At 40.0% G+C, this 12850-nt stretch overlaps 1 protein-coding gene across 1 annotated transcript; it reads left to right on the top strand.

Annotated features, from left to right (window-relative positions):
• The first annotated feature begins 2453 nt into the window (after window positions 1-2453).
• On the top strand, window positions 2454-12077 carry LOC136697603 (cytochrome P450 2B4-like). Its single transcript, XM_066672819.1, has 9 exons — window positions 2454-2665; window positions 5222-5381; window positions 5508-5660; window positions 8318-8478; window positions 8549-8722; window positions 8831-8972; window positions 9079-9266; window positions 10189-10330; window positions 10677-12077. Exons 1-9 carry the CDS (start codon window positions 2471-2473, stop codon window positions 10865-10867), a joined length of 1506 nt encoding a protein of 501 aa, XP_066528916.1. The 5' UTR covers window positions 2454-2470; the 3' UTR covers window positions 10868-12077.
• Window positions 12078-12850: the final 773 nt, after the last annotated feature.

The raw sequence follows: 12850 nt of genomic DNA, 5'->3' as shown, positions 1-12850 counted from the left end.
TATTGAACTTCAGCAGAATGTCTTTCTCACCATGAGGACCCAGCCCTGAGCTGTTACCTTCAGCAGTTTACACATCTCTTCCTTATAGAGGACATTTTTCATTTCTGCATTAAAGCCCACTCAAATGCTGAAAAACACCAGCTACAGCCGTTTACTCCTACATAGAGTTACAGTGCACTGAAACACTGACAGACAACAGCTACAGCCATTTACTCCTACATACAGTTACAGTGCACTGAAACACTGACAGACACCAGATTCAGCCGTTTACTCCTACATACAGTTACAGTGCACTGAAACACTGACAGACACCAGATTCAGCCACATACTCCTATATAGTGGTGGACTCAGGCTGTTTCAACGGCAGGTGCGAAAAGTAAAAGGACACCCAGCGAACGACACAGGGACCCCACTAGTGTCTACAAAACCAATGATATTATTATATAAGGACATTTCTTAAGCCAAATTATTGCATTTTCTTGCTCTAGAGAGTACATGATTTATTGCAAGAAACAGTGAGGGCACTTTATCATTAGTGTTATTCTAATAACACAGCTTACTTTTTACAAAAAAAAGATAATCTCCAGTGACGTTAGTTTTGTAGAATAACGGTGTTTCTTTTAATATTCTGCAAGATTTTACACTGTAAACTGTAAAAACTTGAAACATGGAAGTATTTTCAGGACAATTCTTCTTATTTATATATATATATATATATATATATATATATATATATATATATATATATATATATATATATATATATAATGCAATGACAAGAAGGACTAATTATTGTGATTTCTATGTAATTCACTGTTAAATGGTGCAAAGTATGGGCTTTTAATTTTAAGGAGTGTATAATTTTGAATATTTCTCCATAATTCTAATTATCAGTAATTTTGTCTCAATCATTCTGCTTTTTACACACTTATGTGAAATATTTATTAAAAACTGGTGGTAATAGCTTTTAAATCGATAAAGAACCTTTATATCAAGGATTCTTTAAACCTTTACAAAGTTCTTTATGGAACCAAAAGTGGGGTTTTTTTTCTGTGGCTTTGCTCAAAGAGGCTTTATTTGTCACAGAGTTGGTGCAGGTGAGTGAGTATATGAGTGTCTCTGTGTGTAAAGGTGAATATGAATTGGCTGTAGTTTCTGTCTGTGTGTGTAAAGGTGAATTGACTGAGTGTGGTGACGCAGTGTGAATAAATTATATACCCAATCTATCTCAGGACATTTCAGGTTACATACACCTGCTGTTAGTTGTTACTCATACGACAGTCCTTCCTTCCTATCTATCAATCTAAGTTATATTTGTTTCAAAATGATTGGTTTTCATTTGAGGTTTTTTTTACATAAAATGTAACTTTTTAATGTTAAAACCACATTGTAAAAAAAAAAAAAACTGACTACATGATAAAACCCATATATCGCCCATAATATGCACTGGGCTGTGTTATTACAACCATAAAGTGTAACTCAGGTGGTACTCTAGCTGTTATAACCATCTCTGCCATAATGTCTGTACCTAGAAAACCAAGAGATTTCTGTCCCATGGTTCTGTCCTAAGTTGCATAGCCAAGTTTTTTAGAGGAGAACCCCAGGACAGTGAGAGAGGCACTATTCTCCCTATTACAGGTCAGAGGATCCTCACAATCTTTTTGAAGCTGTCACTTGTAAGTAAAATACTACATTGTGGTCCTTTAAGTACAAGATAAGTCAATGACTGAGTTAAACTACTACGAGTTCAAGTGCTGCTTCGTCAGGTAAAGCTGTGTGTGTGTGTTTGAAATTTGTTGATTGTTACATGGAATGTGAGAAAATATATCCAATATGTCCAGATGTTTGTAAAGGTTTGTGAACTGTATAATCACTATTGAAAAGCATAAAAATCTAATGCCCTAGAGCATTTGCATATGACCCTGCGGTCATGCTGCTCATTGCCAAGTGTGTGTCAGCAAAAGAGGTAGTCAGCAGTCTTTGTATAGTTTTGTTACTGAGCAAATTATACAAAACACATTGTACTGAACAGGGTCATAATGACCATTGAAGGCCTATCATCACTGATCCCATAAAAAGTGCAATTAAAGATTAAAATATTAGCGATATGCGGTTGTTTTATTTGATCAAAATGACTACATGTAATTTCTATAATCAGAAAGTCAGTCATGGCCTTTCTAGTGTTAAATCCACTTGCAGAACGTTGAAGGACCCTATAATATAGGGTATTGTAACATTTTGGAAACACTGAACTTATCAGTTTCACTATGCTGAATAGATCACTGTGTTGCAACAGCTATGAATGTTTACTTTGTTCATGAACTTTATGTGCAGTGCTTTATTTTGCTGAAAGGTCTTTGACCTCTTATCGGGTAAGAATCAGATGAATAAATGGCCCTCTCCCTCCCTCCTTCTCCTGTATCTGTGCTATAAAACCTGATCTTCTGTTGTATCCAGTACCTTTCTCAGAATGGAGTCAGTGCTGCATTATTTGGACTGGACCGTGGTGGGCTTGGCCCTGCTGGGTGGTCTAATTTCACTTCTACTGCTGGAAATTTTTCAGCTGAATGCATCCAGAAGCAGAAGCCCCCCTGGACCTAAACCTCTGCCCTTCGTGGGGAACCTGCCCCAGCTCTTGAAGGATCGAATGAGCTATATCAAAATGGTCAGTGTCCTGTCTTTCTGGAGGTAGTATGTTCACTACATCAGACTGATTACTACATCTGTGCTGTAGTTGATTATTGGTTGAACACAGCTGTGAGAAGCTGCAGTGCTCTAAAAACCAAGGAATATATATGATAAGAGATCTGTGTTGTGCCTGCTAGAAATATAGCATGGGAGATGTGTAAAGTTTGTTTGTCAAACTGGAATACTATCTATTCTACTAATTTTACAACATGTCCAAAGATAACAAGATCTTATGAAACAAATGTATTTATTTATTTTATACGTAAATACATATATTCCTACCACTAGAACTGATGTTACACCTTTCCATTACGCACTCTAAGGCTAAGTTCACACAGCAGGTAAAAGTGGCCCAAATCTGATTTTGAGATCAAATCTAAGTATTTTGTTCTGAATTCTGTTTGAACATGCACAAAAGGATGATGCTTCAGGCTCAAACAAGAAAGAAATGTCCGTCTGTTCCCTCCAAACATTTTTTACTATGCTATGCTACTGTGCATAGCTCACAGAACGACCTTTACTGTTATTCCAAATGAGTGTGAAAACAGGCTATAAGTAAAGAATACAAATAGGAAGTGAGTGCAGACAAAATAAGTTTAATACTTTAATGATCCATGTGCACTGGTAAAATGTTGCTGTGCCCCACTAAAAGTACAATGCAGTAAAATTCAAACTCATCCTAGATTGTTGAGAAGAACTATAAACAGGACATGCTGCGCAAACTCAAAGACACAACATTTCCCATAATGCCCCAGTGCTTTTCCAAAGCTTGAGCAGCTAACACTGTCAGTCAGAGTCAGTTTACTTCATTTTTATTATTATTTCAAATATATATAAATATTTAAAGAAAAGTCAGCTATCATTAGAAAAGGTAAACCTTGCTCATAGAGATATATTTAGGTCAAAGCCACTTTTAATGGTATAATCTAACAAAAATACATAATACACCACTAAAGCACACATTCAGACATTTTCTTACAAAATAAATGTAAGAGCATGCAACACCACCCAAATAAACTTCTCATAAACATGTTCCTTTTAAAAGTTATTGCCAAGAACCGAATGATTAATAAATGATAGTCTTTTAAAAAGAACATGCTCATGAGAAATTCTGTAGGGTGGCATTAAATGCTCTCTGGAGATTTTCTAGAAAAGCTCTGGAGAATCAGGTCCGGAGATGTCCTGGAGTGGTCTTTGACACATGCAGTTCACAACGGAAGATCTTCTTTGTCAGGTGCTTCTCACAGTGGGAAATGAAATGTGTTTTAGACATGGAGCAGTGCCTGTGCAGTGAGTGCCAGAGAAACCCCAGAATATTTCTCACTCTGTTCTCAAATTTACCTTTCACAAACTCAGATTTCACCTGGTCTCTATACTAGCAAGCTATCAGTATATAGTCCAAAGGAATGTCTGGGGACAAATGTTGCTGTCAGGTACGCAGAGGCGGACGCACACGCTAAAACACAGTGACTTTATTTACAACCAAAATATAACAAAACAAAGACAGACTAAGAACTAGACAGAGAGAGACTTTGAAAGAATGACCTAGACAGAGGGACATGGACAGAGAGAGAACTGGACAAACAGGGAACTGGACAGAGAGAACCACAGACGCTAAACTAGAACACAGAGTTAAACTAAACTAGAACACAGAACTAAACATTCTTTCATTCATTCCTTATCAGTAACCACATAACCAGTTCAGGGTCACGGTGGGTCCAGAGCCTACTTGGAATCATTGGGCGCAAGGCAGGAATACAACCTGGAGGGGGCGCCAGTCCTTCACAGGGCAACTCACACATTCATGGACACTTTTGAGTTGCCAAACCACCTTCCAACGTGTGTTTTTGGACTGTGGGAGGAAACCAGAGCACCCAGAGGAAAACCCACGCAGACACGGGGAGAACACACCAACGCCTCACAGACAGTCACCTGGAGCGGGAATCGAACCCACAAACTCCAGGTTCCTGGAGCTGTGTGACTGCGACACTACCTGCTGCTAAACAGAGTTCTAAACAACTAAACAACTCACAAAGCACATGGAAGAAACAGATAGACCAGGGATGTGAATCAAATCGAGAAACAGACAAGACAGACAAGCAGACATGGACCGAATCAAAGAACCAACAAGACAGACAGGCAAACATGGAATGTCCAACACAAGGAAGAGAGACAAGGGAACTTAAATACACCACACAGACAAGGGACACCTGAAACAGATAACGAGGGAGCAGGGTTACAAATGACACTAATGAGGACACTGACGAGGAGGAGGAACAAAGGCGGGACTAGGGCGGAGACATGGACAATAACAAACAGAGCCATGTGCTAAGAGAGCACATGGCAGGGAAAACAGACACGACAGGACAAGGGCGTGACATTTGCAGGTGATCATATTCAAACATTTAGATTCTCTGGTGTAAACTCCAGAACATTTCTGGATTATCATGCATGTGTGTGAATCTGCTGCACTAAGCATATATACCTTCCCAGTCCAAAGATGTGTAGAGGTGTAAACATGTTTCATCTCCAGATGCCGAAATATGGCGAGATGTGCTCCTTATACTTGAGCAGTAAGCCCACGATTGTGCTAAACAGCATTCAGTTAGCAAAGGAAGTCTTTGTCCAGAATGGGGCTGTATCTTCTGGGAGACCAGACCTCCCTTTAGTCCGTTGGATCAACAAAGGTTATGGTCAGTACAACTCCCACAACACTTTAACTTGATTTACTCTTACTTCTGGAAAAAAACCCACCTTCCACAATTTTTTGACAAACATGCTGTTTCTAACCATAGTTTTTTACTCTCTCTGTCTCTCAGGGATCGTGATGGCCCAGTATGGTCATTCTTGGAGGCAGCAGCGGCGCTTTACCCTTCACACTCTGCGTGATTTTGGTCTGGGAAAGAAATCCATAGAAGAACGAGTGGCTGAAGAGGCACATTACCTCGTCAAGGAGTTGCTGAAACAAGAAGGTACTAACACAACCTTTGCATACTCCAGCTGTAAATATGCAGGTCAGGAGGAGGAGGAGGAGGACCTTTGGTGTACCAGCTGGGAATAACAAGTAGTAATCATAGAGGTGCACTTTGTATTTTTCCTTCTACCTCGTTGGTCCACCTTGTAAAGTGAAGAGACAGTAGTTGTCTCTGTTGCTGAACAGTATGTGTTGGTTGTCCTCTAGTCCTTCAGCAGTGGTCAACGGATGCTGCCCACAGGACGCTCTTGGCTGGATAATTTTTGTTTGGTGGACTTAATTTCAGCAGTGACATGGGGAGTATTAAAAAATTCCAGCAACATTGCTGTGTCTGATCCACTCCTACCACCACAACTACATGACACTGTATTATTATCAAATATTACCTGCTGTGTTGGTCCTCTGGTGTCATGACCATTAAATAACATCAAGAAAGGGAGCTACAAAATCAAATCAAATCAAAATTTATTTATGTAGCGCTTTTCACAACAAAAAGTCGTCACAAAGCAGCTTTACAGAGATCCGGGTCCAAGCCTCCTATGAGCAAGCCAGGGGCAACAGTGGCAAGGAAAAACTCCCTCAGCACACGAGGAAGAAACCTTGGAAGGAGCCAAGACTCATACGGTGAACCCATCCTCCTCAGGTTGACACCGGAGACACAACAGAGAACAGAACAGAAATAAAAGTGAAATGATGACAGATGAAGGGGTTATAGTAATGTAAATGTAATATATTAGTGATGTATGAGTCTGAGGAAGGAGAAGGCGATCAGTGATTCTGTGAGAGTTAAAAGTAGGTGCAGAGTTAATTTGAGATAAAACAGCATGGCCAAGCATGATAGTGTAGATGAGACAAGGCCAGGATCTTGTACAGGATACACAGGGGCTGGATTAGGGCAACAGCTGGAGAGCAGCAGGACATCTCAAAGCATGGGAGAGACAGGAGAAAGAAAACCAGACAAAGGGAACAAATACAAATACAGAGGTTAGTAGGGTCATGGTAAAAATTTTCCTGTGAAAAAAGCATCCACGGGTCAGGCAAGAGAACCCAGCGCCAGACAGAGTGTTGGCGGTTACTAGAAAGCTACCGGTAAAGTAACCGGAGGCTATTCCAGAGTTGAGGAGCTTTGTGAGAAAAGGCTCTTCCTCCTGCTGTGTTTTTCTTAAAGCGAGGAACAAAGAGTAGATGGGCATCCTGTGAACGAAGTGTACGTGACGGGCGATAAGGTATGAGAAGTTCAGTAAGATACTGTGGGCCTAAACCATTTAGAGATTTATAAGCTAAGAGGAGTATTTTATAGTCAATGCGAAATTTTACAGGTAGCCAGTGTAGGGATGAGAGAACTGGGGTGATATGTTCGAATTTTCTAGCTCTAGTGAGCACCCTGGCTGCTGCATTTTGAACTAACTGAAGCTTGTGTAACGCTTTGCACGAGCTCCCTGCCAGGAGCGCATTGCAGTAGTCTAAACGTGAAGTTATAAAAGCATGCACTAGTTTCTCTGCATCTTTTAAGGATAAAATATGTCGAATTTTGGCAACATTGTGTAGGTGGAAGAAGGCGGTTTTGACTGTATTGGATGTGTGGGTATCAAATGTGAGAGTCGAATCAAAGGCTACCCCTAAGTTTTTAGTGATGGTATTGTGTCTTACTGTTGAATTATCAAGATTAATAGCAGCATTTCTGAGTGAATGTATCTGAGTATCTGTACCTAGTAACAAGACTTCAGTTTTATCAGAATTTAACATGAGAAAATTTTGCATCATCCAGTCTTTAATTTCAGTTAGACATTCTGTTATTTTATGTAGACAAGCAACATCATTAGGTTTGGCTGTTATATACAGTTGTGTGTCATCAGCGTAACAGTGGAATTGAATACCATGCTTACGGATTAGTCGACCCAGTGGCAGCATGTCGAGTGTGAACAATACAGGGCCAAGCACTGATCCTTGTGGAACACCATATTTAACTAAAGTATGATTAGAGGATTTATTATTCAGATAAACAAATTGATAACGGTCAGATAAATATGATCTGAACCAAGAGAGGGCAGATCCTTTTATTCCTACCAGATTTTCCAGCCTATCAAGTAGCCTCACATGATCTATGATATCAAATCCTGCACTAAGGTCAAGCAGCACCAGAATAGAGATATAGCCCTTATCATGTGAAAGGAGTAAGTCATTAGTTACTCTTGTTAGAGCTGTTTCTGTGCTGTGATTTGGTCTAAATCCAGACTGAAAAATGTCATGAATGTCATTGTTTTGTAGGTAAGAGCACACCTGCTGTGACACAACGTTTTCTAGCAGACTATGCAGAGTAACAGTTGGACTCTTAGGAGTAATCAGTCTTTAATTGTACACTTTTAAAAATAAAGATGCTACACAGGGCGATGAGTGATGCCATGAAATAACCACTTTTGGTTCCATTCCAGAACCTTAAGATTGATTGATGTATTTTTGAGCCTTTAAAGTTTTTCACTCTCCCAAATCTCTTAAAAAAACAAGGTCATTTATGGAACCAAAAACTGATTAAATGGACAATTAATAGTAACCGGTGTCAATGTAAATATTTTAATTATATTTTTTTTTATCGTAAAGTTATGTATGATTGTATATTTCCTAATCACATCCATCCTTTTGTCATTTTTCTCAAAGGGAAACCTTTTTACCCCATCCACCAGATCATGAACGCAGTGTCCAACATAATCTGCTCCATCGTCTTTGGTGACCGCTTCGATTTTGACAACAAGCAATTTGCTGAGCTGCTGAAAATTCTGAATGAAAATGGGCGCCTTTCTGGATCAGCTATGGCTCAGGTGATTACCAACTAGTTTCATATGGTTAATAACCATAATACAGATTCTAAAAGGCTTTGTTTTTCTACAGGTCTTCAATTTAGTCCCATTCATGAAATACCTCCCAGGGCCACAGCAGAAGATTTGGCGAAATGCTGAACACTTAAAAAGTTTTATGAAAGAAAAAGTGGAGGAACACAGGAAGACTCTGGATCCAGCAAACCCTCGGGATTTCATTGATGCCTACCTGGTGGAGATAAGCAGGGTGAGAAAATATTGGTGTTAAGTGTCACCTCTGTTATTGTCAAGCCATGAATGCAAGGCTCAGTATTCTTTGGTAGCAGTGTTACAGACTTTTTCTTGTTTTGGGCAGCAAGAGTCAAACGAGGACTCTACGTTTCATGAGGAAAACATGATAAGGACAACCATAGACATTTTCGCTGCTGGGACAGAGACCACAGCCAACACTCTCAGATGGGGTCTCATTTACATGATGGACCACCCTGAAATACAAGGTACAGCAATAGGTCTCCAGTAGCAATGGCTTGATTGGTGTTGTCTATCCAAGGGAGGTGTAAGGAACAGTATTTGATAGAAAAATACATTGATTGTATTTTCCAGAGCGTTGCCATGAGGAGATTGTAACTGTGTTGGGGTTTGACCGCTCTCCCTGTATGAACGACCGTGCCCGGCTGCCCTTCACTCATGCCACCATCCACGAGATCCAGCGCTCCGCAAACATTGTCCCTCTTGGCGTGGTCCATGAAACCACACAGCCAATAAAGCTGAGAGGATACAACCTTCCTACGGTAGGGGTGGAGGGATTATACACTTGTTGGTGTAGTACTGTGTGGCTAAAACAGGTTGACAATTTTTTGGTTAAAGAAAAAAAAAAGAGGAGACTTGGAGCAGGTTGGAAGCATGCAGGTGTGGGGTGGGTGTAATGCCTTTATGGACAGATTCCATCAACATTCGGCCTTAAACAATAATAACAAATTAATAAAAATAAATAAATAAATAAAAAACTTTGTCAGTTCCTGACAGTTTATGATAAATAAAATTATTTTCTGTTCATAAAAAACGACAAAATGGAAGCACTTTATTGAAATAATATTCAAGTGACTCATTTACACCAGAAAACTCAAGATCACGTCAGAAACCAATATTACATTCTAATAGTGAAGTTTAACTGTAACAATGATGTTTGTTTTTTATTTTTTTTTTACTGTGAAAACCAGTGAATGGTGTTTAATTCATAGTGATGTACACACGTGAGTGTATTCCAGTTCTGCTCTCCGACCCCTTGAACCCTTGCACCCCTCTTGCTCACCTACAACAGCATCATCACACTTTTTGCTCTTCCAGAAAGGGTTTAGGGCTTAGGACAAGAATTGGAATGGGGGAAAACCTGCAGACAGCAAAATCCCATTTTTGTCGATGTATTAATCCCAGCTGGACACATTTTAAAGGTCCCAGAAAGAGGTCACCCTTGGTAAAGCCTCTGATTTCGACATAGCAGATCAAGGTTTCGTTCCGTCCTTGCTCTTAATTAGTATGACGTTAACGACAATAAAAAAAAAAAAACAGAGGACAGAGGAAACAAAACAAAAAGGACTAAACAATAGAAACCATTATAGACTTAACAGATGACAGAACAATATTTGTATTCTGATCAACACCTTTGGCTACCTGTTAGACATCATAATCATCTGGTACTTTCTCCTATGGCAGGGAACACAGATCATGCCCAACCTAACGGCCATCATGACCGACAAAGATCACTGGAAATATCCGGACACATTCAATCCAGAGAACTTTCTGGATGAGAAAGGACAGTTCTGCAAAAACGACTCCTTCCTACCATTTTCTCTGGGTGAGTCTGTTGCTTGAGTTTACCAGAGAGTAACTGAAGTATCTGCCTCAGCTGTAAGGCTGATCAGTTCCAGAAACTCTGGAATCACCTCTAACTTCTGTGTGTGTTTGTGTGTGTGTTTGTGTGTGTGTGTGTTTGTGTGTGTGTGTGTTTGTGTGTGTTTGTGTGTTTGTGTGTGTGTGTGTGTTTGTGTGTTTGTGTGTGTGTTTGTGTGTGTGTGTGTGTGTGTGTGTTTGTGTGTGTGTGTGTGTTTGTGTGTTTGTGTGTTTGTGTGTGTGTGTGTGTTTGTGTGTGTGCGTGTGTGTGTGTGTGTGTGTTTGTGTGTGTGTGTGTGTGTGTGCTACAGGTCCGAGGGTATGCCTTGGTGAAAATCTAGCAAGGACAGAGCTCTTCATATTCTTCATATCCCTGATTCAAAAATTAAAGTTCTCCTGGCCTCCTGGAGCTCCTCCCTCAAACAAGGATGGCATTGTAGGCATTGTCCGCAGTGCAATGCCTTTTAACACTATCTGCCGGAGCAGAGAGATCACCAATTGAGTCAATGAATTTTAACAATGAATCACAGTAGACCACACACAGAATCACAATTAATCACCCACTGAATCACAAAAGACCAACCATGAAATCCCATTCAACTATGTACTGAATTACAGCAGACCTATAGCAGACATCTAGTGAATACAAAAGACCACCATTGATCCATAGAACCATAACAGACCAACAACTGAGTTGCAACAGACGCCAATTCCATCACAACAGACCTCTTGCTTAGTCACAACATTCATTCATTCATTGTCTGTAATTGTGCGTCTAGAGCCTGTCTGGAATCACAGGCCACAAGTGGGAAAACACCCTGGAGAGAGCACCAGTCCATCGTACGTTGACACATTCACACATTCACTCACACCTACAGACAATTTGCTGAATCCCAGAAGACCACTCACTGAATCCCAACAGAACACCGGGTGAACCACAACATGCTTAGTTTTTTTTTTTTTTTTTTTTTTTTTTTTACCAAGGAAGAATAACGGCCACACTGGAGTACTACTCTCAGCCTCAACCAGGGCACATTATTTCACAGTTTATTTATTCTCTTAGGACACTATCTAAGTAATAACAAAAGGTAAATGCAGCTCTGTAGGAGGAAGTGCAAAGACTGAGATTGATTATACTCTAATAATGGATGTGTAATGTTAATGTGAAGTGAAAGAAACTGTCTTTCATCATACCCTTCCACTCACTCCTCTTCTTCTATCTCCTTCTTAATTTGATCATCACCCTTATCACACCTACCCCTCCTCTCACTCCCATTCTTCCTCCTACCTCTCCCTTGATTCCATCTTCTCTCACCCTTTCCCCACTTCCTCTGTCTTACACACATTCTTCATCACCCTCATTCTGCATACTCCTCCTCTCACTTCTCTTCTTCCTCCAATTCCCTTCCCCCACTACTCCAATGTATATAAGGCCCTCCTAAAATATTTGGTGTCAGACTGGATTGGGAACAGACTGGAGTGGCCACAGTCACAGACTGGACTGAGAACTGACTGGATTGGGTACAGAATGAACTGGCTATAGACTGAAATGGTGACAAACTGATGATGAAGCTGTACCCATGCTTTTCTGCATCCACACGAGGAAACCTCCAAGCCTCCAGTTTTCAAACTTCAGATCATCCTGAGATAGAATACTATCACTCAGTTGTACTCATACATTGTCCTGTGTATGTGTAAATAAACTCCAGTCAACACCGAACTCCAGTCTCCTGACTCTTCAATGCCGAATTTCTAACAGAAGTACGTGTGCAAATGTTTGCTTGAATACATGCAGATTTTTATCAACTGCCTTTAATATCTACAAAAAATTCTTCTGTATGTCTGGTTATTAAAACAGATTCATACAGTACTCTGGAAATTTTCATTTTAACAGAATTCACAAACTGCTCATCATGAATATGATTATTTGTTATTTTTACATTTTTTTCTATAAACTTGTGTTAAATCAATACATTTAGGTCTCATCCATGCATGTGAAACTCCAGTGATGTTTTGACAAATTTGGCCTACTACTCTGCTTTATATACCACAAACCCCCCGCAATCCAACCCACTGAAAACTGGGCTTAATTTCCAGTGGATTAGCCGACCACTGTGTAGGGATGTACCCATCCAATCTCAAAGATCAGTATCAGGGCTTATTTTTTTACTGATCTGTACCGGCTTTATTAAGTCAATCTTCAACTTGATTCCGTTTCTTCTTGGATATTTTTCTTCAGTGGTGGCAGGCTCACACTCCCTCCTTCTCCCTGTGTGTATGAAAGAAATAGTTTGCATGTGTAAAATGAATAATTTGTTGTGTGTGTGTGTAAATGCAAATTAGCCACAGAATGCAAAGTCTGCATTCAAGCAAAGTTTGGTGATTCCTTTGATCACACACACCTGGTTCAACTCAGCTGTTAATTGCCAGGTTTAAGGGGCGTGTTTTAGCAGAGGAATCGTCACATTTTGATGGATACCGGCCC

This window comes from Hoplias malabaricus, chromosome 5 (genome assembly GCF_029633855.1).
Source record: "Hoplias malabaricus isolate fHopMal1 chromosome 5, fHopMal1.hap1, whole genome shotgun sequence".
NCBI classification, from domain to species: domain Eukaryota; kingdom Metazoa; phylum Chordata; class Actinopteri; order Characiformes; family Erythrinidae; genus Hoplias; species Hoplias malabaricus.
The sequence above is the reverse complement of the archived record's forward strand: the minus strand, read 5'-3'. Positions and strand labels throughout refer to the sequence as shown.

What these genes read in the sequence shown, in the direction of transcription:
- LOC136697603 (XM_066672819.1), top strand. Translation starts at nt 2,471, where the DNA reads ATGGAGTCAGTGCTGCATTATTTGGACTGGACCGTGGTGGGCTTGGCC. An exon ending in GGAGTTGCTGAAACAAGAAG is followed by an intron (nt 5,661 to 8,317) that starts GTACTAACACAA and finishes TTTTTCTCAAAG; the next exon opens with GGAAACCTTTTTACCCCATC. An exon ending in CTTCCTACCATTTTCTCTGG is followed by an intron (nt 10,331 to 10,676) that starts GTGAGTCTGTTG and finishes TGTGTGCTACAG; the next exon opens with GTCCGAGGGTATGCCTTGGT.